The following is a 24,558-nucleotide window of genomic DNA, read 5'->3' as shown; positions in this document are numbered from 1 at the left end:
TTCTATTTGATCTGTACCAATCATCTTGGTTGGTCTCATTAGGCACAATTGTTTTATGGCACACTGAAGATGACAAAATGCTGAAACAAATCTGACAGATAGTCAATCAAACTAAGTCAATCGGTAAGGAAAAAATTACACATTCAATATTACACAGCCCGCCATTCACAATCCCAATAGCAATTCTGGACTGGCGAGGCATGGAACACCAAATATTAGACTGGACGAAATTCCTTTATGCCTCTTCAAATTATTTTATGAGAAAACTTTTCAGGTTCAAAGGTTTATTAGGTTTAAAGAATAGGTTTTTAATAAAAGACTGCTCATTTTGTGACAATCTTAATATTTTTGTAAAATAATATTTTTTATGGCGTTTCTCTTTTATTAATGTTATAAAAGAGAACGATACAAACAAGTTTCCGTAATACAGCTAAACTGGGGTATTTGTTAAAAAATGGATCTACTTAAAACTATGAATAGGGATTAGGAAAAAAAATCTGGTGGTTTATTATTTGTTACAAAAATAAGTTTTTAGAAAAATTGGTTGTTTTAATACAGCATTATATGGCTTTTGATAATTGTTTTTACATGAAAACATATACAAAATATGACTAATGTGGCTTATAGATAGTTGTCTACACTAGATTTAAAAATAGTAAAATTATAGAGCTTTTTTGGGTGTTTCAGGTTGTTAAACATCATGTAAGCCTTGGTTGAATTATAGCGGCTTTGGTTCAATGGTGTGGTTTTACTTAACCTACAATACAAAAAACTTAATAAACACGAATCCCAGAACTCCAAACCTGACATTCCTGTTAGACCAGTAGTCAATAAGTTGCATGTACTATCAGTTTGCTGCAGTCTAAAATCTGAACAAAAAAATTCTTTATCAAGGATCAAAAACAGATTCTTTCGTCTGTTTAGGAGCCACTACACCACTTTCGAGGAAGTGAACAACTAGCTTAAAGACTTGATCAGAGCGAAGTTTTGGTCAAACGATGCAGCTCAGTGTCGTTCCATTTGGAGTGATTGGTAAAGGAGGGCTGGCTTTATAGGAAATTCGGATGAATTAAACTTCAAAGGTTGAAGAATAGGTTTTTACAAACTTGAGACGAAATGAGTCATACAAAATATAATTTATTGGCAATAAGTATAAAACGAGATTTCATCCCTATCACAATGCTTTAGAAAAATAAAAAGGTCACTTTTTTAAAAATGTTTTTACATTTATAAAATACAAGGACAAATATAACATACTTTGATTATAAAAATAGTGCAAAACAACAAGAATAATCTGTAATAAGGCATTTTAAGGACTGATGGATTATAAATGATGAATCATTACATGATAACCATGTCCAAATCACAAAAATAAAATCAAGATACCCCTCAAACCGAAACAGTTTTAAAAAAAGTTCAACAACAAAACATAAACACAGGGTTTGCACAGTGATTTATTTCACCGTTGAAATTAAAATTAGGTATTAATTCCAAGAAATATTTTAAGATTTAAAATAATATTACTTTAAATCACCCTGTTATGTCTTAATTAAAAATATACAAAAAAAATGAATACAGTTTAAATGAAATCAAAGAATAATCTATAACATGTAAAACAACAAGAAAACAAATAATAAATTGTATATTGCTCAGACTAGAGTTAATATAGACTCAATATGACTGATATCGAACATTTTAAAATCCTCTCTAGGAAGTTGAATGTTGAGCACATCTGTTTGAAAGTTGTTAACGTCTTCTTTTCCCAGCCCTTCTGTGTAGAAAGTTTGTGCCACCGGATGCGAACAGTTTGATTCAAGAACCATCATGAGCCAAAGCGTCGACTTCGGATCCTTGCAGGTCCCGCGGCTTAGTTTGAGCCTTGCTGCGTTTTTCACCTCTTGGAACTTTTGCATGTTCACATTGATGTCGGGAATCTCTTCTTTTGAATTCGGCATGCTAGTATATTGCGAATATCTGATAACCTGAAACACAAGTTTCGTCACTGCCCTTTGTTCTTGATAATGGGCTCTATGACACTTACTAGTAGACTGTACAGCTTTATCTCTGCGTAAGAGTCAAGGCAAGAGCTAAGGATGAAAGCAAATTCCAAAATAGCATTAACAAGTTCGTGAAATGGAGCGATAAAAACATTGCGGTTGTGATGTGTAGCAGCAGCAAAAAAATTCACAAAGTTCTTAAAACAATCATTTCCTTGATTTTTCCAAATAGTGTATTTGTCTGTAAAATGTAAAACAGAACCTAAGAAAANACAATTTGATAATGATTTTTGAGATAATAATATAGTTAAAAAAGTTAAAGAAACTCAATTGAAACTCTCTTAAAGGAAACGAGCGATAGTAAAACTTACAAACTCATATTTTATGAATTTAGCAAATAAATTATAAATAATAAAAATTAATTAAAGAAGGTACCCACTGAAATGACAGAACAAAGCAATATTATTTGCTTAAAAACAACACCATGGCACAGGGTCCATTTATGAAAAAAATGCTGTTTTAATGAGGTTGCAATAAAAATAAATAATTACCATTATAATAATTTTGCAGATACTTATAAAATGTAGATCTAATGCTGTGTCCTTTGCTTTGATCACGACTCAGAATGTACAAATATTTACAGATAGGGACTGCATTTGAAGGATCGAGCAACATATTTTTAAAAATAGCCTCCATCATCGCACTAAAATTTAAAATAAAAATCATGTCAACAGTTTAATTTTTTTTTTTTTTTTGTATGGGTACTCACTCAAAATAAATTTGACTGTCTGCTTCTTTGAAATACACACTAAGGACTCTGTAAATGACCAGATCTTCTATTTTCCCAGCGAAAATCAGATCTAACTTTGAAAGCATTTGGGAAAGCTTGAGATCCGCAGGTCGTCCCATTGGTGAAGGCGGTGTGCTGATGTGCATCATCTTGTACTCGGGCTTACTGTTAAAAGGTTGTGCCGATTGGAAACTATCACCAGTGCCGCCACCAGGCCGTCTAAGAGGTGCGTTCAGAATCTCTGGAGGGACAATGACCGGACGGTTCCGACCCCTACCTGCTCCGTCTCGAAAATCAAATAACAGAATGTTGTGGAAGATTATCTCAATAAAGATCAAAACGTTGGCTCAATAAAGAAAATGTTTTTCTAAAATCTACGTCACCAGACCACATCTCACTATCTCCAAATAATCATTAACTAACAGTCACTAAACACCACACAAAAAACCAACAAGAATAAGCAGATATGAGTGATCGGAGACAATAAAGTTATAACACACTGGATAAATCTATGGTCATGAGCATAAAAAAATAAAGTTAAATTTTCTACAGAAGGTAGAACTACCGCATAATGAAATGTGGAAAATTTGAACTGGATTTCAGTTAACTTGTAGGGAACAACGGCAAAAACAATCTGATATAATTGAATTACCTTGAAATAATTGCCTTTTTTTTTTTTTTGAGGCCTTATTTCCAAAAATTTTTAAATGCAGTTTTTTTCCTTTCCTGAAGAATCACTTTTTCTGAAGTAGTCAGGTTTTGTAACAGGGCCTTATTTGAAACACCAAAATAGTCAATTGCAGTCCTCTTTCATATTTTCAACCTTTCAAAAGTGGGAACTTCATTTCTAAAATAGCAGGTTGGATTTTTCCTTTCAACGCAAAACAGAAATTAGCAGGAATTATAAGAGAAATTAAAAACCATCTTTAACAAAAAGAATAAATTGCTTGAATCGTCAAAATTAACTGTAAAATTGTTATAGAGGGAATCAATAATACAATTATTTTTCTTGCAAGTATGCTCTCATCACCTCTATCATTGTTATTTTTTTCCAAAGTAAAAATATTTGTTGAGGGATAAGCCCTGTAGTTTTAGAGAAACTAACTTTGAAATGCCATTGAATTTACTTAAGCTAAATTATTTATTTTGTATAATATTTCAAAATATATGATTTTTATGTGTGAAGATTTTTCTGTCTTATTTGCTTTTTTGAAAGGAATATGTACTAGACCAAAAATGTGTCTTGCTTAAAAAAAAGTTTTACTACTTAGATGACATCTCCAACATTCATTATTTTTGTAATTTTAATGCAAATTAGTTCACATATTTGAGAGTTTTTTAGAGCATATTATATATTACTTGATTTTTATTGTATATAAATCCGAACTCTTCATAGAAGAAAAAAGTAATACGGAGATCACTAAACTATATCACACCCTCATTCTAACCGACTGGATAAAATGTCATTAGCCAAGCATCAGCAATAAAAACCAACTTCTGACTTGTACAATAATAGTTTAGGAAAAGGAAATGAAACTCAAATTTTCTAGAGAATTTTAACAAAAACTATATCTTACCGAATATATCAACACCGAGTGGATTGACTGCCGTGAACCAAGACTCAGCAATAAAAACCAATTTCTGACGGGTATAATAAAAGTTTAGGAAAAAGTAAACTAAATTCAAATTTTCAAGAAAGGTTTAACAAAACTACAAAACTAATATCTTATCCTGATCAACACCGAGAGGATAGATTATCGTTAACGAAGACTCAGTAATAAAAACCAATTTCTGACGTGTACAATAAAAGTTTAGGAAAAAGTAAACTAAATTCAAATTTTCTAGAAAAGGTTTAACAAAACTTCAAAACTATACCTTAACCTGATCAACACCGGGAAGATAGATCACCGTTAGCCAAGGCTCAGTAATAAAAACCAATCTCTAACATGTACAATAGTCTGGGAAAAAGAAATTAAACTGAAATTCTCTACCGAAGGCTTAACAAAAACGTATAAAATAAAAAACAATTAATGAAAAGTGTTGGAATTGTCGAAAAATGCATAATAAAGTTAATTTTAGACTTATACTTACTAAGCTTTAATGATGGTATACACCACACCAATTCTAACATTAGCCAAGGGTCAGTAATGAAAACTAATTACTGACACACTCAAATAGTCTAGGAAAAGGAAATTAGACTCAAATTCTCTACTGAAGGCTTAACATAAACTGCCATTAATGAAAAAAGGTATATCTTACCCTAATCCGCAATGGCTAGATAGATTATTACTACTTAAGGCTCAGAAATCAAAACCAAATAATTGCCTGGACTAGGGAAATAATGACATTTTCGGTATAGGAAGCTTACAAAATTTTATGATATAAAGAAAACTTGTTGACAAGGTGTTAAAAAAATTGAATCAAAAAGGTGAGTGGATTATGAGCAATTCTTAGGTATAGAAACAGTTAAAACTGATTAGGTCAATGAAATCACATTGATCTAGTTATTTAAGACTTCCCTTGTGAAATATTATATTTGTGTGTAACACATAGTAAATATAGTGTTGATACATATAAAAGCCTCGTTTGAAATGGATTACATGAAAGAATTAAGTAATAATTTCTGTTTAAATTGCTCAAATGGGACACGTAATGCCACATTCCTGAGTTGTCCCAGGACGGCTGACCCTGGAACATCTGATGTCAAAAGTGAAAACATCCCAAATAATAACGGATTAAAGGAAATTTTAAAAAAAGTGGCCCACTTACTCATATTTTCGAACAATGGACGAGCCTCTAGTTAAATGAAGGAAGGCGGATCGGCCGTCGAACCGGTGTAAAATTGGACAATGCCAATTGTCAAACCAGCGTTCGTTGGACTGACAATTGACCAGTCCTGATCAGCCCTCGGTCGAACTGGAAAGTTTCCGCCGATTGTCAGCGACCTGCAATTCCCCTTTGAACAGCCGCTACGGCGAACTGATAATTCTTATGATTAACAACTTGACGCGGCAAAGCTAACGGGAAACGTGGTTTTTTGAAATTCGCTGAATATCTGGAACTCCAAAATTACAACTGATTATTTAACATTTATTGCATTTATTTTGTCGTTAGGGTGTCTCATATACACATACAAAACTCAAAAACATAAAATGTATAATATACATACTAATATATACGTACAAACTGACATGACCTTTTAAAATACGACAAACAATATCTATAGAAATATAAACTTACTATTAGCACCTTATAAACTACCACTAACATAAATACTAACAAGTATAATAAATACCAGTATACTAATACTAAAAATTCATAATATATCTAGAATTATATCCAATAGAGTTAAGTCCAGTTGGATAAGTTAAATTTCCTAAACACCAACTGTCGCCATTACTGTTACAACATAACAAAAAATAACATTGGTATTTTGCAGACATCATCATTTTTCACTGTGTAATCATCTACTTCAATCCTCTGTTGATAAGCTGTTTAAAATATCTCTACGGAACTAAACACAAACAAATGTCAGCAAATTTCAATTACCATCCTTTATATCAGGGATGCAAATTATTAAATTGACTGAAATCAGTACTTTTGCAGGTGATACCAAGATATTTGCAAAGCACTTGACTGTATTCACTGAACTGCAAATGAGCGTTGATAAGATTTCTGCCTGGTCGATACTTATGGGGGGGGGTCTTAGTTAAAAAAAATACAAACTTGAAGGTAGTTTTTTGTCCTTTACACCATTTCAAATGACTTGGGGAATAACAATATCAGAAGACATAAAATGGAATATGTCCTGGACATCATCATAAAAGGAAGCTTTCTTGCATACCAAGTAAAACTCTGTCACCTTCTCGTGAATTACTTAAAAAAATTATGTTACCAATGTTCAACTTGAACTAAAGTTTGCAAGTAGTATTTGGATCCCCTACTTTCAAAAAGACAATACACTCGTAGAAAAAGTTCAGACAATTTACCAAAATTTCCAAAAAATTAAAGCCGTTTGGCTATGTTTAATAAATTATTAGATTTATTATTATTAAGATAATAATTAATTTATAATTATTAAGATTGTAGAGAAAAGCAAGATCTCATCGAAACCTATAAAATTCTCTCAAATAAATACGACCCTTCACCTCCATGTTTCTCACTACATACATCCTCAAAAACTCAAGGCCATAGCATGAAACTTCATAAACAGCACTCCCAGAAATTAGTTGGATTCTTCTCAAACCTCATATTTGTAATGTCTTTCTACCGAGGCTCTAAAAAAATTCTGCTCTTCTTATAATATTAATAATAATATTGCTTTAAACATCAATTATATTAAAGACTTGGGTGTCACGTTTTAGCCCAATATGTCCTATTCACTACATATTTCATCGATAAATCTTTTAAGTTGCTAGACTTCTCACAATACTCATATTTAAATAATATTATTGCCTTTAAACACTTCTTCTATTGCGCCCTTGTCCTTTCTAATATTGAATTCTCGTCTCCCATTTGATCTCCTTATCTTCTCTGTCAGAAACATTCTTTAGAACAAGTTCAAAATAAATTCTTTAAATTAATTTCATTCAAATTAAATATTCCTTATAGCTCACATAATATTCCTTGTCTCCAATCTACTGCTCACTTATCTTCATTAGAATATCATCATGATTATTTATAAATTAATAAATAAAAGAATCGATTATCCTTTATTAATTTCTCACCTAAATCTGTGAGTTCCACTCCATAATCAACGACTTTCTTCCAAATTCTTCATTCCTCACGTTTCTCATGATTATCTTCTTGATTCTGGTATCAACTGACTCCAAAAAATAGTTAATAAACTTCTTCAAAAGTTTATACAAATAGAAATATTCAGTACTTTACACACCATTAGATAATATCTTCTAGCTATTCAAAATAATTAGATTTTGTCTATTGTCTTTTTTATTGTAATTGGAACTTTTAACTCTATCACTGCTTAGCAGAATATAAGATTTATTAATCAATTATTATATAATTATAATGTCTATGTTTATACTGTATAAATAGGTTTTTAATAATTCATTTTTTATTAATATTTTACAATTGTACAATTTACTGTCTTAACTAATTTTCCTTTCTGAACATACTGTTTAGTGCAAATGTGTTTTTAGTGTTTTTTTTTTTAGTGAACGGTTGTTTAATAATTTGTTGGATTTGTCAAAAGCGATAAAAAAAAGTGTTTTTCTAAACTATCACAATCTTGACCACTCTTCACAAATCCAACAAATTATGTATAATTTAAGTTATAGTTTTTTCTTATGGACAAATTTATATTTTATAGTTGAAAAATGTATAATGTATTTTGGTCGTCTGCCATTTAAATAAATAAACAAATAAAAGGAAGGTCCCACTCCAGACATTAGGAAAGAACGGGTGTGTCTACAACGTCCTATCCTATGTGTGGTGATTAGTGACGTTAGTCGATAATTATTCAGAAATCGTGAGATGCGGTCTGGTGTGATGTAGGTTTATACTTTGATTGAATATAAAAAATATATTTTGCATTGTATAAATTCACTTTTCCACATCCTAAATGTATTTGTTAAATGTAAACAATGTTTGTAAATCCCAGGCCCTGAAGATGATCTCAATAAAGATCGAAACGTTGGCACAATAAAGAAAATGTTTTTCTTAAACCTACATCACACCAGACCGCATCTCACGATTTCTAAATAATTAGTCCTATCCTATGTGTAGCAATGGTAACATCTTCATGTTTGGATCCTCTGATGGACGAGATCCAAGGTTCACATTGATGATGCTTTTTGTTAATCAGGAATGTTTGCTTCAATAAAAGCTTTTTTTTATGAATAGCTTTGTGTATATGAAACTTTTCAGTAAATGGATGATCAGTAAGTGTAGTCTAAAGTCTAAACTGATCATTTTTACCTAATGAAGAGATTTTTTTTTTTAAATTATTGACTTATCCTAAATGCAAACGTCGACATAAAATTTGGACTTTACAATGTGATTTTGAATAATAAAAAACATCTAGTTGTTTTTTGAATAATTTTAAAGAGCGCGGCGGCTGTTGGTTTGGATGTTTAGAACCTTGACCAACCCAACCTCTGAATTTGGTGATATCATCTTTCCTTTGAGAAATAATTTTCGAATAAATCAACTACATAAGGAATCGAATTTCCATCATTTTCCCATTTACTAGCTCTGCCCGAAGAGGGAAAACGACAAATTAATCCAACAAGTTCGGCATAAACTTAAAGACCTAAGTCACATGATCGATAGTCTCAGGGTCGATTATCCACCAGCCACTGTCCACAATTCATAATGATAAACACTATAAACAGACATGAACAACTGAAGAATCTACTGCACCCATAAAGTTCGGTTATGTTCTTATGCTGCAATTTCTGACTAAAAATAGCTTAAAATATTAGGAGTTTTTATTTAAAATAGCGTTTCCCTTAGCCGGCACGAGGCAAAAGGCAGACAACGAATTCTGTCGTATTAATACACTACTGTAAGTTCACCTGGCACTAAGCAACATAAAATAATGCTTCATGCAATAATTGGCTATACGTTTGTTCAAAGTATTAATAAGAACTGATAAAATATGTATTTATATACTTAAAAAAATTATATTATAAAATATGTACTTAGCAATCATGATGATTCTAGAATCAATCAAGCCTTAATGGCGTAAAGGGTTGCGATAAAACATGGTTTTAGGCAGAACAATCTGACCTACACTATTTGTAAATACAATCCTTAACATCTATTAGCATCGTGTCAAATTGAAAATTGTACTGTTCAATGTTTAACTGCACCTAAACAACATTGGTATGTTTTAAGCAGTAACGTTTCACTATTTTGTAGATCTCTGAGTAAATTCTGTCATACGATTGTACTATTTGTTTTTAAATTAATTAATTTTTTAATGGGGTTCGCATCAGCAGAGGTCATATCCCATTTGTGAATATGTCGGGTTCGAATGCAGATAGATTTGAACCTGCGACCTATACCCTACATTGATGAGCATTGTGTCAACACCTTGCCCATTTAAGGAACATTCCCTTCAGCCTCGGTCACCAGAAGCTTTTTTTTTTGAAGTACATTCCCCAACTTTGAGTATACTTCACCAATATTCTTCTTAGTTATTTCTTACAATATCAATAAAGCCTATAGTTCCAACAGTTTATTAGTTTATCAGAGAAGCTTTTTAATCTAAAATTTTCTAGCATTGTATGAATTCATTTTTTTTATCTAAAATTTTCTAGCATTGTATAAATTCATTTTTTTATTCTAAAATTCTCTAGCATTGTAAAATTCATTTTTTTTATCTAAAATTTTCTAGCATTGTATAAATTCATTTCTTTTTGCATCCTACATATATTTGTAAAATTTAAACTGTTTATAAATCCCAGGCCCTGAGGATGATCTCAATAAAGATCGAAACGTTGGCATGATAAAGAAAATGTTTTTCTAAAACCTACGTCACACCAGACTGCACCTCACGATCTGCTAATAATCATTGGCTAACGGTCACTATACACCACACACTCTTAACTTAAATTGAAAGCATCTTCAGCCTTATCCTAATCTTTACACGTACATAAAATAGATTGAATAAAATAATTACATATAATAAAAATACAGTAATTTAAGTCAGCTTACAAGAGGATGTACTCTGTTTTTTGTTATAAAACAGCCTATATTGATATAATGGAATAGAATAATATAGAATACTCATATTCCCCGAGTCTCATACCCGCGAGGAAGACAGACCCAGTAGTGCCCATGTGCCAGTTCAACATGAGTTCACCAACTCGCAGACCAAACCCCATCATCTACTATACTCACATTCTTCCAAATTAGATATAACTGCTGGGTTCTGGTCTTTGTGATCGATCTTTTATGATATATAACCGTTTGAGTCATTGCACTCTTTTCTGAGCTCATTGTTTGGTTTACAAGCAATTTTACAGTGGGCTAGCTTAATTGCTCAAGCATCAAAGTTTAGTTGTTTGCTAAATTTAATATTTTAATTTTTCAAATTATTATTTTAGGTTTCAAGACTACTAGGAACTATTTGGTCTAACAGTATGGATGATTTAGCCCAAGTAAACAGTAAGTTACATTATTGTCTAGATATAACTTTTTTTGTTTTAATTTGAAACCATCGATGATAAAATGAAATTTTTTTTTGCCTTTTAAGAAAACCATTTTCTCGATATAAGTAATATTAGCCTTCAATATCAAAATTCTGTTTTAAACAATTAGAGATAAGGCCTGTTTGAAAGAAAACTCTTAGCTTATTCATCAACCTTTTGTTGTTCCCATAGCATGTTCTCTTCATCTAGACTTTAAAACTATTACAGTCGAATCATAGTAATTAGAAACCCAAGGGATCACAAAAATAATTGGAATTATCAAGAGGAAAGAAAAAAATTGTTAAGGGTTGATACGCATTTTTCCAAGTTATTATTTAAATTGTACATATATAAAACATAGTAAAAATAATAAAAAAGCGGAAATAGATCAACTGTAAAATTGAACATTGTTATACATTATTCTCTGCTGATCTGGTCCAGTGATGCTGCCACTTTATTTTAATCATATTTTTATGGCAGAGAAAGAGAGAAGATATAAAATGATCCAATTTAAAAGTAAAGCATTATAATAAAACTATCAATGGATGATTTAGTGTTTTAAGAAATGAATATTCATTTATTTCATTGTTAAATTTATGAAATATAATTAATATATTTTATTTAGTGTTGTATGAACTATGTTTTATAAATAAAACAATTTTTTTTTCAGAAGCTCAGAAGCGGCCAAATGAATTTGATGATGTGGAGGAAAATGATATGGAGTTAGACCTTGTAATCCCATTTCTCAATAATTTGAAACATTTATTTGGGATGCCAGGCGTTCGATCTCAGTGTGTTTTCCGTGCTTTGAGAAGCAAATTTGATGAAGTGCACGGTAGTGATAAATCATTGTCAAATAATGCCACGGGGATATTGGAAAAGACGAAGCGTTTGGCTGTGTTTTCAGCAAAGCAAGAATTGAACCGAGAGAAGGCTGCTCTCATACTAGTCAAGATGGCCTTTAAAATTTTAGACGTCTTTGATTATATTTTTCCCCAGGATATTCTCAGATATGATTTTTATTTGCCAAGCGAGGAGGCAGGTCTTATAAAACTTGCGGAGGAGGAGATGAAAGAGGAAAGAGAATTCAAGGCGTCCCGTCGCGCTCACATGTTGGAAGTCAAGAGCCATAGGAATATCCCAGTCTATCCAAAGAACACAAGTATTGTTTCTTCGACGAGTGATGACACTTCAAATTCAGGTGATCAATCTGACAGCTCTGAATCATCCGATACGACAAGTTCTTCATCATCATCATCATCATCATCTTTTGAATCTGCTGATTCGGACAACGACACCACAAGCAGCGATGACAACGTTTCTGTTCATAATAGGAATGTTAGGAATTCTGTATCAAAAAACCACTGTGTGTCTTCCACATCTGACGATCTGGGCAAGACGAATAACAATCAAAACGGGAAAAATAGAAGTCATAAAAAGTATAGTCGAAGGTATTACAATGAGCGACATCGGAATAGCACAGCTCATTCTTTAAATGAATTAGGAGTTGTGTCTTCCACTTGCGATGACTTACCCAATAACAATGGATTTCAAACTCGCTTGCATATATCACAAGACAATTATGCTTTTGTTGTGGAATCAGATGATGTGCCAACATCATCTGTCGTATCTTTGTAAATTATGTATAAATAATTTTTCTTATATTAATATTCTGACAGAAAGATTTATTTTATTCTATTGTAACCAGATTAATTATTTCTTATATTGATGCAATAAAAAAAAATAAAAAAAAATCAATTTAGTACGTTTTGATTGTTACATGTAACAAAATGTATGTATAAACAATACATACATTTATAAAAACTGTAATTCTTTTGTGAATGTATTGTACATACTTTTTTGTAATATTGTGTCTGAGAGGTTATAAACCTACAGTTGAATAGTGTGAGATACTCTTGGTCTACTGTCACCCCCCTAGGTGACACAATTTTTGATTGGTAAAAATAATAATTATCGCTGATTAAAATTTATTGAACTGCCATCGGAGGTTTGCCGCACTGGAGGCTCTGCCCTCCTGACATCACAGGGGCTGGAATGGAAAAGAATGCTAGATCGATAATGTATAGCAGGTAGGTAGCAGGTGAAAGATGTTGGTGCAACAGGAGAGAACATGGGAATGGCCAAAGATATGTCCATAAGTTATTTATTTTAAAACATATACTCACATTATTTGGCGAAATTTTAATTGTTTTATGATTTAATTTAATTACACCTTTCTCCTCTTTAGAGAGAAAAGGAACCTCTGGTATTGGGTCGTAACTCTACCTATTCTCGTAATTTTGTCTGTCAGTTGTTTGCCATACAGCCAATGGCCTCAAAACCAGTGAGAATAGGCAGATGAGGGTGATCATAGACATTTATTGTAATTATTGAATAAAATTTGTACTGTAAATACTGATCATATTTTTATTTGGTACCTTTCATGGTTGTATTAAACTTGAGAAAAAAATGTAAACTTTAAAAATAATAAGATATGTATGTGTATATAAATAACTAAAATATAAGGGGAAGCAGGAAAGAAGAAGAAAGAAAAAATGAAAAAGAGAAAGGAAAAAATGGCTATGTATTGATTCACTCAAGTGAAAAGTGTTCCAGACTCTCATCCCAGCCACGTGGATGGAAAGATTAAGTGTCATGATCAATGGGAAACGAGACTCACTTGACAAAGTGTTTTTGAGATGCTTTGTGACAGCAATTAGGGATAGAGGAGTTGGTGAGAATTTTGAAAATAACCAAAACAATCTTCAATTTGTAATAATTTTTTAGAGGAATAACAACTAAAAAGGTCTCAAGAAGTGATGTATGATCAAAGCGTGCAATTTGATATGCATAACGAATAACTGAGTTAAAAATGACATTAAGCTAGTGACTTCAGATTCAGTGTAGGATTCACAATACAGAAAACGTAGAAAAATGAGAGATAGTGCTAGCCTATGGTGTGTTTCATGAGGTGTAGTTTTTTAAGAAAGTGAAAACTAAAGTAAACTTTTTTATAGACTGCAAAAGTGGCCAGGAAATTTTTGCACTCAAAATCATCTCCAAACGGTGAACAATTGTAGAGTATGGCTTTGTCATCACCGACTTCAATGGTGTCCGGCACAAAGTTTAAGGTTGAAGCAGAGAAATTGCTTGGGTCTCAGATAGTTTTAAAGCGAAACCATTTATTACTGACCATGTGGAGATGGAATTGATATAATTCATATGACTAATGCCATTAATATTACCTGTTGAAAAATTTGCAAGTCAACTGCAAAAAGGTGGTACTAAGAGTACTGGAGTACTTGAGGCAAATCATTAATGAATAATGCAAATGAAAGAGGGCCGAGTCAAGAGCCTTGTGGAACTCTGAAAGTTAATGGTAGAAAAGGAAGAGTGATCCTGCCTGTTACTAAACACTGTGACCACCTAGTAAGAAATGATGTTAAAAGTAGTACAGGAAAAAGAGAAACAATGCTGATTATATCATTGATGACGTTGTTTTCTATCCTGTTAAAACGCTTTTAATTTATTTAACGGTTTGGGCTCATCACGGTTCGGGTTTGAATGTAGAAATACCCTTATATAAAAAATATAAAATATTAAATAACAAAATACCCTCATATAATATGAAATACGAAATACCCTCATAAAAAAAGAGAAAAAATATTTAAGATATATTAGGGATCTTTTAATTGGCTTAATTAACAAAACAATTACCTGATACACAAGAAGAAAAAAAATAGGTATTACATATTATTGATATTATATATTATTGTTTTTTCTTGGTCGTTTCAGCCCTGAGCACATGCGAGATATTACAACACAAATTCAATACACATTCACACCTAGACACATTGCATTGATTCTATTTGGTAGATGGTGTACCCACTATTCCTCTATCGCCCTGCATACAATAACGAACTAATCTAATTGGAGTTGATGGGGTACTTTTATAAATATTCTGCCATTGACCCAAGTCATGTACACAGCTTGAGGGGCGATGGGGATGCTATTCCACCATCACCCCCTCCCCATTCACTCTAATAAATACACTCACTCATACAAAATTATAATTATTCTTGTATGGAAATCGATGTTGTGATTTCAAAGACGAAAAGAGAGGAAATTTTTTTCAAATTTCATCAATATTATTTTAAAGGTTTATAATTTGGAATTTGATTTTGGAATAAGCCACATCCATTCATTAGTTTTAACCCCATAAAATTAGGTATTATAGACAGTTTTGTTGTTTAAATTTCAAGAATCATTTCATAAAAATAAATTCACCTACCTGATTTGCTTAAAATAGTTACAAAGACTAAGTATAAAAATGTAATTGACCTATTCTATTCTAGTGGTAGTTTTTTTTTATAGGTGTCTTTGGTCCTAGAAAAATCGATTTCCTAATTTTAGCACATAACTATGCTTGTATAGTTGGGCTAATTAATGAATTTTAAATACATAACTTTTTATTAGAAGAATCTGAACCAATGTTCTAATTTAAGAATAGCCGTACTCGTTGAATATTTTATATCTGTTTTGCTTATCACAATCTGATAATATGTATTATGTAAAATTTTGATAATTATCTTATCCTAACTATCTATCTATTCATTATTATCTAAATTATTTATCAGTTTGTTTTTTAATATATTCATTTATCTAGCAATGTAGCACTTTTTTCAATCTAGTTCAATCCTAAGGGCCATTATTTAAAATCCGTTTCCGCTGAAAGGTATGCAATTCTGGTGATTTATGATTACAAGGCCAAAAAGAAAGTTAAAAAAAAAGATCATCCATTTAGCCACATAGAGTACCTGCAAACAGGATTGTAGCGGTCTGTTGTGGTGGCATTGAACGGTTTTTTCACCGTCTGGCAATTTGATTGTGGATAGTAAAAGCTACTACGGTTACTACTCAATTTTTCATGCCACCTTCTGAATGTCTCTATATGGAAGTTGTGAAAGTACAATAGACGTGCTGCATTAAATACAGAAAAACGATGCCTTAACTGGACTGTCCATAAGCATGGGAGTGGCAGAAGGTTGCTGCTTGCACATTGGATAGATGACGAACCATATGTTATATTGATCTGTAATGTTATTTATGTAATTTGTCTGTCCATTTGCATGTTGAGCCTTGGAAAAATGTTAGGGAGTTACATGTGTGCCTATATAAGTTGAAAGAAGGGGCCACTTGTGGGTAAAGAAAAGATCAACCTAGCTAATAAAAAGCCTGAAGCTAGATGAGCTATAAAACATATGTGGAAGAGCATGATAGCCCTACCTGATGGACGTAGTGAAGCTCTTTAACCTCTTCAGCAAAAAGCAACACAAGTTAGTAGAAAAGTCTGTTTATTTATAGAATGCCGTCCTTTTTTGTTAGAATCTGACTCATCTAAAATTATATTAACAAAATTATCTTACATATATAATTTAGCTGTTTGAAAGAAACAGTGTGTAATAGGAGAAGCTATTAAGTGTCGCGGGTTAAAGAATGCGAGAGAAATGGCAATAAGCCATTAGAAATGAAGGTAAAAAGAGAAATGCTTTTTATAGGGCTAAAGCTATTGGGTTATTCATGTTATTGTTAGCTTGCTAAAATTGGCCAACTACCCACAATTTAAGTACGCTTTTTTCTTGTCCAAAAAGCTATAGCCTGACCTACCAAAACACTCAATCGATCTTATCCTACTTGTTTTTATTGTTAATAAAATTTGTGTATATTTCTTTTAATGCAATGTTTACAGTAAAATCGAAACCTAAGCGAATTGGAACAAGGATGGCCCGGGTCCGCGGTCGTCAGCCGGCGTGGTGGGGCCGGCGATCCATGCCAAAAGAGGAGGGGACGATCTCCGGAGATCCTGGGGTGTAAAAATACCTCCGACAGCTTCACTCGAGTCAGATCCCTGTTGCAGGCAGCACCTAGCTCAACTCCCTAACACAACATCACAATGGTATGTATGAAGCTGATAAAACGAGGGGAAATTTGGACAAATTGACCAACAAACGGGGTGGACATTTTTTTATCATTCTCGATATAACTTTGACGAAAAGGATTTCTCAATATGCAGAAGTTTGTTTTTGTATCAAAAAATTAGTAAAAGGCTGAAACAGAATTATATTCATATATATATTTTTTTAAATAGATTCGATTATTGTATAATTTTTACTGTATAGTTGACTGAAAATAATTTTTTTTTCTTCTAGGCTGATCTCAGTGACAAAGACGTCGAAAGTGAGTATACAATTTAAAGTAAATTGTATTATAACATTTATCAATAGGCAAATCCAAAATCTATAAAAAACGTGCAAAAGAAGCTATAACTAATAATAGAAGAGTCGGTCCCACTTTATAAGGTTCGGTCTGGAAATAGACCGAGTGTCTTAGGTTTCAATAGAACTTTTGGCACAAAATCAAATAGATAAGCCATTGTCTTTTTCCAGAGGCGAAATTCGCTTTTGGAATCTACGACTTCGAGGGAGTTGGCACCATGGACGGTTTCTACGTCGGAGACTGCCTGAGGGCCTTGGGTCTCAACCCGACCAACGCCGTCGTCGAAAAGCTCGGCGGAAGCAAGAAGAAAGGTAAGTCGGTCAAGAAACAAAATTATAAAATCGAACTCAATCAAATAACCTCGCCCAGGTGAAAAACGTCTGACCGTCGAGGAATTCCTGCCCATCTACAGCCAGGCCAAGAAGGACAAAGATTGCGGAGTCTACGAGGACTTCATCGAGTGCCTGAAGCTTTACGACAAGCAGGAAGACGGTCTCATGGTTGGCGCTGAACTCAACCACATTCTCATTACTCTCGGTAAAAAAATATACGAAATTTTTTTATCAATTAGACGTTATCTAATTAAGAAATACTTAAACTCGCAACCTGCCGCACTTTAAACACACGAAAACAATTTTTTTAAAAACTTCCTATAGTCGTGTTTCATAATTATTAATAATTTTAAACAGTACAAAATTTAACCCAATTTGCACACATTCCCACGTCCAATTGTTGCCAAAACGCCCTTTTCAATCCTCATTTTATTCACATTTTAATGTGTAATGTGTAATCTGTCTCAAATTTCTTTCTCCTCTCAGAGAGGAGGGAGAAATTCTATATCATATTTCTCCAAGAAAGAGAGAGAGTGAGTGAGTGAGAGTGAGAGAGAGAGAGAGAGAGAGAGAGAGAGAGAGAGAGAGAGAAAGAGAGAAAGAGAAAGAGAGAGAGATAGAGACGAGAGAGAGAGAGAGAGAGAGAGAGAGAGAAGAGAGAGAGTGAGAGTGAGAGAGAAGAAATTTGGTTTTTGTGATTAATTATATCGTGAAAATTTGTTATGTTTTGCATAATTGCCTCACATTTTTGATATCGAAATAAATTTTAATGGAACGATTGTTTCCCAGCCACTTAAAAAAGTAGTTACTTCTTCTCCGTATATAAAATAAATAAATTCCGTGTGGACAAGGAAAATCAAAATTTTCCTGCCTCCCTTATATTGGTCAAGGTAGATTAAAAGAAAATCGTTTCCCGAAATAATGTTCTACTGCCTTTTGACTCATTCGACAAGACTTGGAATTGGCCCAATAACCCACAATAACCTTTGGTCGAAAATAACTCATTTGATTGGTAGGATGTGAGGATACGGATTATCCACTAGGGGTGAAACGCCCGCTGTATCAGTTCTATTTTAAAATACCCGTATTTTTTTTAAGAAAGTCTACCTTTTACAAGAAATTAATTCGATCAATAATTTCAATACGTTTGTCGAATTGTAATTTTAGACGGGTGTTGGCTTACCTACCATATCAAATTTCTTTAATAGACCTGCTACAGTTTTTTTCCCTTGAGGTTACTGGATGACTGATCTACCTATACTACTATATATATACCGGTCATTGGTATCTGAGAAATCATGCATGTGTATAATCAATAATGACCCCATTTGTAAGTTATGCAAAGAGGAGGAGGAAACAGCCATGTCATCTTCGAATGCAAAGAATCTCGCAATGGAGATATAACCTGGAATACAAAGACTTAATGCTTCTTAAGAGAAAGATCGAGTCAGTTTAACTAAATTAAGGAACAAGGAAAAGTATAATACAATAAGCTGCAGGACTTGGGGAACTTGAAACCCCCACTAACCAGATTTCCATTTCCATCATCTATCCATGGTCTACTTTCCTTTAGCTGTGCTCTAAAAGGTGTTGTGTAATTGATTATTTTTATTTCCATACCCCGAAATGTACTTAACAACCTTAAAAAATTTCTTCGCTAATTTCTCCAGGTCAGTATCACCTTTTCAAAGAGGAACCATTTCTCGGCTATTGCTCTTCAGTCACGTAGGACATGTTCCAATGTTTTTAATGTTTTATGGAGTCCACAGGTTTCTGACTACTTTCCTATTAAAAAAATAGGTGAAATTCTATTATTTTCCTGAATTCTTGTTGCTGATATAAAAATAAATTTTTATTTTATTGGCTGAGATGTTAAGGAACTTCTTTGATTTCTTAGCAGCTGATGAATTCATCCAGTGATCACCTCTTTCTCTAACCTTTTGTCCAAATTTTAGCAAGCTTTGAGCAATTGCTGTTCTTGTCCAAAGGGTTTGAGGGCAGCTCCTGCTTCAGCCTGCCCCAGTGGCGCAATTGGTTAGCGCACGGTACTTATCCTGCTTCGAGGTTGTCAGCATGTTCGTTGCCTTCACCTCGTTTCCCGGCACCCACATCAGTGTTCTTTTTTCCAGGCATTCCCACACCAACTTTGAGTTGAAGGTGGAGGAGTCAAAACCTTCAGTCCTGCTTGGTTTTCCGCACCTTTTAATACGTTCATAAGTTTATCTTGTCCATAAGTTCTATTGCATGGATCAGCTTGGAATTTGATGGTGTGTGGATTAGGGTTTTTTCCTAGATTATTGGGTCTTCGACTCTTGCCCATATTCCATGTTCCATTTTAGCCTGCTTTTGTAGTATTTTTTACAAGTTTACGCCCGTGCAGATTTGCTAAAAGCCTAATGCTCGTTCTGGACTTCCTTATTTAACAACTTGGGGACTTAATTGTTTTTTATCGGTGTATTGTTAGTGCGTTCTTCTAAGGTGTGGTACTTAAGTTCCAATAGTTTAGTATTAATTTGACTGACAAGTTCAAAGCTTGGGTGGAGTCTAATTGACAGCCATTTTATAATGATAATATCAATTTATTTTTTAGCCGTGTACTGTTTAAGTATTTCTTGTCCATGGATTACAAGAGAGCGTATACGTCAGCTTGAAAAATTCATGCTGTTCGGCTTAGACATTTACCTAGGTCAAATTTGGTACTTTGACTGACTGCTGTCCGCTTTCCATGTTTTATTTTAGATCTATCTGTATACCGTATTATTATTTCTTCTTAAAATTGATCAAAATCAAAATATCTTTGGTAAACATTTGATTTAAGGAATATTCTTCGGTTTGGACTATAAGAATTGAAAATTAGAAAACAATTGAAGAGCAGTGTGAAAAGGATTTTTTCTAATTTACAAAGAATAACCTCAATCTATCTTAAAAATTAAATATATTATCGTATTATGTACTAAAATCTAATTAACATTACGATGTCAAAACAGGCCTTGATTGAAAAAACAATCCTTCTTAATGAACAATAATTAAGCTGATTTCCCTAGCCATATTTTTATAAACGCCACTCGTTTTCCTACCTTCAGTCATAATAATTAAAACAAATATTATTTATTAATTAATCATTTTTGAACAAGATATTATCCAGCCGATTTTCCCTCATTTGAACACGCGATGTGGCGCATGGCGCGAGGGCCTATGCAGTGTTCGCCCAAATCCTTTTGTCTATAATATAATTTATAACCGGCTTTTCCAGTGCATCATGCGGCTCCAACTATTTCACAACGACTTTTTTTTCTCCTTTTTTCCAGGTGAAAAATTAACTGACAGCGAGGCCGATGAAGTCCTCAAGGACTGCCTCGACCCCGAAGACGAAGACGGTATGGTCCCCTATGTCCGTAAGTATCCGCAGCCTATACCATGTTATAATAATTTATTTGTAAGTAGAGTCTTGAATTTTCAACCCCTTGTATTTAAAGAGTATTTTTTTAAAATTAGCTTGTGGTTTTACCCCGTAGTTTTGTTGTACCGCCACCTCTTAATTTTACAGCCTTCCTTGTAAACATTCCAGGCTTCGTTATTTGGTAAAATCCAAAATATTTAGAAAACAAAACGCTATTATTTATTTAATAATTAAACTTATTTTTATTTAATTATTTTAATAAAATCAAGCTTAGAGCTAAGTAAATTCTTAAAATGGTAATATTTAAAATGTTTGAAATTTAGACTTTGTTTTAGTTGTAAAATATTTTTAGTTTAAGTTTAATCATAACACTTTACTTCACACTATTACATATCGCATTTTTATAATAATAAATATATATTCTAAAATTTTAAACAAAATCAAATTAAGTTCAAAATATTAACTTATGGACTCAAACGAGAAAGACCATCATGATTGTTCAAATTCTTTACAACTTTAAATATCCAACTCTAACCATAGTTAAACGATAGGATTGCATAGACTTTTTGGCAAGTTAAGCCATGTAATAATAATATGATGTGTAATAAATGTGATATATATGCTACATATTAATAAACCATATAATATGATTTTTGAAACTTTAAGGAGTAGCGACAGTTTTTCGGAAGAACAGACGATTTTTTACGTCTTTTTGTTTAACTCCCCTTTTACTCAGTGAACTTTAATTTTAATGCGGTTTTTTAAAAGAGATTCTGAACTTTCTGTTTAAGCATCATACTCTAAAATTTACCGTATATCGAAGTCATTTAGTAGTTTAAAGAGAAGCTAAAGAATAAAGTTGCTATTTTTCTGTACCATTTCATGAAAATCTATTTGGTCTATTACTACAAATCTTGTTTTTTTTTCTTAGTACAATAGGCATCAGTAGCTAAGGGTTAAAAGTGATTGGTTATTTTTTGGCAATAACTTAAAATTGTGACAAAATTTGACACCTTTTTTTAAACAAAAAAGTCTCGTCTTTTCCTTGTTCAGGGGTGTTGTTAAGAACATTTCTCGCTAAGATTGTTCGATTGTTATTTTTCTTAAAAGAAATAAAGAAATAAAATAAAATAAAAATCATTTTAATATGATATTTAGAGAAAAGTGTATCTTTGTAAAAATACAACTTATCAAGAGAAGAAATTTTTGGATCGAGCTCAAATTTTTCTAATGCTGGTCAATTTACGCCGAATTCTCTCCCAGTCAGGAGTTGTTAGACGATATTTTACTTTGGAATGTATTTTTCGACATCGAATATATATATATAAAAAACGAAAGTCTTAAGTGACAATAAGTCGTAAAGTCATCAAGGCAAGATACACAATATCACTTGATTCGCAACTTTCAAAAAATTATTTGAACTACTTCTAAAGGTTGATCTTGGAACCAGTTTCATTCTAGTCCAGAAAAAATAAATATAAAAAAAATGCATTTTTTGGTCCGAAAAACGGTCGATACTCCCTTAAGATCAAGTAGTATCATGTGATTTTCAAGTTTGTTTCGCATACACGCACATATATTCAGACATGAGCAGAATAGTTTAATGTTTTTCAATTACAATCCATTCCCTTTCAAAGTTTAGTTTAACATAGCCCTTTATCGTAGCATAACCTATATTTTTTACCGTTCAAATCCATAATATTTGACAATTATTTAACGTTACTTCACATACCACTCTTTGAAATTAGCCAGTTGTTACCCAGTAAAACTCAGTTTGCCAAGTGTGCCCACCATATATTTTTTTATATCAAGTTTTCTATTCCAAAGTAGTAATTTTGCCAACCCTTGACGCCAAAAAAGTAGTTTTAATACCTGACACACAATAACACACTATTATGGATAAAAAAACAAAGCACGATATATCCTGTTTGCGTATCTAGAATGCTAACCCTTACCTATTGTTAATTTTATCTATTGCAGCCTTCGTCAAGAGATTTATGGCCTTGGTCTAAACCATCATCAACTATTTTATAATTAAAATACATTTCGTAAGTTTAGAAATAAGATTTTTTTTTCAAAGAAGAAAAAAAGGATTTTTTTGCTTTTTATGTGATCAACATGCACTCTGTCTATTTTTATTTCTACTATTTTTTTAAACTTCAAAAAGAGCTTTAAAAAATATTTAAATTGAATGCACACTCTCATTAATTTTTGCACATCAAATTTTTTATATTTTATTTTTGCGTGTATTAAATTTTTTTCAATAAATAATTTCTAATTATTTTTCTGTTTTTGAATGTAAGAAAAAACTGCATGAAATTTTAAATCAAAAACGTTAAAATTGTTATAAAACTCACTTTAAATTTCTTTTCATGAACATGACTGTCAATTAACGGAATGTTTATCCAACAGTACAACTAAAAAAGTGTTAATTCTTTTATTTTTTGTAATTTCAGCATTTTTGGCCAGAATCACCGAAAGGCCCATTCCAAAGGAACTCAATCCGCATATGAAGTGAGAGGAGCAACGTCACCGCTCTATTTAACACTCAACAACGACAATAACAACTAATTCAATAATAATAATAATTTAAAAAGAAAATCTCAATTGTAATAAAAAAAAATTCACTTAAATATTTGAACATGTAATACATATGACGTAAATATATAACAAGGCGTGATTATTATTTTTGTCGTTTGACAAACGTTCCAGTATTTATTTATAAAATTGTTGGAAATACATGCAAATTCAGGTAGTTTGATTTTGTAAGGACTGTCTGTGTCTTATGTAAAATCCATTTCTTGTAAAGTTAAAATGGTTATTTACACGAACATAGCAACAGAACGATGATTACCTAATAGAAAATAATTTCCTTTTGAAAAACTTCAATTGTTGTAACAACTTTTTGTTTTCATGGGTTCGACTGAACTCGCTGTTCATTCAGGATCGACTGAAACTCCGGAGTTTTGACAATCCGGGGTCAGACCTAGGTCTTATCCATTCCTTCACAGCGACTGTCCACAGCTAGTCAATTCTGCCCCAATATTTGAAGTTTATAAACCTAAACACCTCTCACTTATTATATAATAAATTCTTTCCTATTTATATACCATTGACTCAAATAGGTGGTAGAGTACTCGGTATTTCTTCATAAACCTTTAGGATGCGCACGAATCATTGAATGAGATCTGATTTCTTTCAATTTTTTCTAGTTAATTAAAATTTATACGAACCTTTTAGAAGAAGTGCTGATTCTGTAAGCCTGGTATGGAAAATCTTTTATAATGAATCTTTTTTTATGTAAGGTGTTTGAAATGAAAACATTAGTGTCACGAGCGGGATTCGAACCCACGACCTTCGGCTGAATTCGCCGCTGCTCTAACCACTTGAACTATCGCGACTTCGAGCCGAAGGTCGTGGGTTCGAATCCAGCTCGTGACACTAACTTTTTCATTTCAACCAAAACCTTACATAAAAAAAAATTTGTTGAAAGAAGTATTTGGTCGATAGATCACTAAATATAATGGACTTATAATATATTCAACTTTTTTGGATCTGGTATTTAAAAAAGGAAAATGAACAATACAAGGCGGAATACAACATCGAT

At 32.4% G+C, this 24,558-nt stretch overlaps 3 protein-coding genes and 1 long non-coding RNA gene across 7 annotated transcripts; 2 read left to right on the top strand and 2 right to left on the bottom strand.

The window, feature by feature from the left end:
• Positions 1-1,625: 1,625 nt before the first annotated feature.
• Positions 1,626-6,420, bottom strand: LOC106672248. Of its 3 annotated transcripts, none has more exons than XM_024228935.1 (7): positions 6,028-6,420; positions 5,557-5,848; positions 4,879-5,484; positions 2,767-3,073; positions 2,549-2,700; positions 2,042-2,238; positions 1,626-1,982 (listed from the first exon to the last, which is right to left on the bottom strand). In XM_024228935.1, exons 3-7 carry the CDS (start codon positions 4,916-4,918, stop codon positions 1,650-1,652), a joined length of 1,029 nt encoding a protein of 342 aa, XP_024084703.1. In that variant the 5' UTR covers positions 4,919-5,484; positions 5,557-5,848; positions 6,028-6,420; the 3' UTR covers positions 1,626-1,649. The 3 variants fall into 3 exon arrangements, with proteins under 3 accessions (XP_024084703.1, XP_024084705.1, XP_014259016.1); XM_024228937.1 differs by having other exon boundaries at positions 5,557-5,842; XM_014403530.2 differs by lacking the exon at positions 4,879-5,484 and having other exon boundaries at positions 5,557-6,414.
• An 832-nt stretch (positions 6,421-7,252) lies between these two features.
• On the bottom strand, positions 7,253-16,317 carry LOC112127652. Its single transcript, XR_002910671.1, has 4 exons — positions 16,230-16,317; positions 7,515-7,609; positions 7,404-7,439; positions 7,253-7,334 (listed from the first exon to the last, which is right to left on the bottom strand). It is a non-coding gene; the product is annotated as an uncharacterized LOC112127652 (long non-coding RNA).
• Positions 9,099-13,337, top strand: LOC106672249 (suppressor protein SRP40-like). Its single transcript, XM_014403531.2, has 3 exons — positions 9,099-9,313; positions 10,860-10,920; positions 11,614-13,337. Exons 2-3 carry the CDS (start codon positions 10,896-10,898, stop codon positions 12,579-12,581), a joined length of 993 nt encoding a protein of 330 aa, XP_014259017.1. The 5' UTR covers positions 9,099-9,313; positions 10,860-10,895; the 3' UTR covers positions 12,582-13,337.
• A 483-nt stretch (positions 16,318-16,800) lies between the features above and the next one.
• On the top strand, positions 16,801-23,715 carry LOC106672261 (myosin light chain alkali). Of its 2 annotated transcripts, XM_014403549.1 has the most exons (7): positions 16,803-16,899; positions 17,153-17,180; positions 17,390-17,530; positions 17,589-17,756; positions 20,860-20,946; positions 22,932-22,999; positions 23,408-23,715. In XM_014403549.1, the coding sequence occupies exons 1-6, from the start codon at positions 16,897-16,899 to the stop codon at positions 22,961-22,963; spliced, it is 459 nt and encodes a 152-aa protein (XP_014259035.1). In that variant the 5' UTR covers positions 16,803-16,896; the 3' UTR covers positions 22,964-22,999; positions 23,408-23,715. The 2 variants fall into 2 exon arrangements, with proteins under 2 accessions (XP_014259034.1, XP_014259035.1); XM_014403548.1 differs by lacking the exon at positions 22,932-22,999 and having other exon boundaries at positions 16,801-16,899; positions 23,408-23,637.
• Positions 23,716-24,558: the final 843 nt, after the last annotated feature.

This window comes from Cimex lectularius, unplaced genomic scaffold (genome assembly GCF_000648675.2).
Source record: "Cimex lectularius strain Harlan isolate CLEC.00 unplaced genomic scaffold, Clec_2.1 scaffold17, whole genome shotgun sequence".
NCBI lineage: Eukaryota > Metazoa > Arthropoda > Insecta > Hemiptera > Cimicidae > Cimex > Cimex lectularius.
This window is presented reverse-complemented; position numbering and strand designations above follow the sequence as displayed.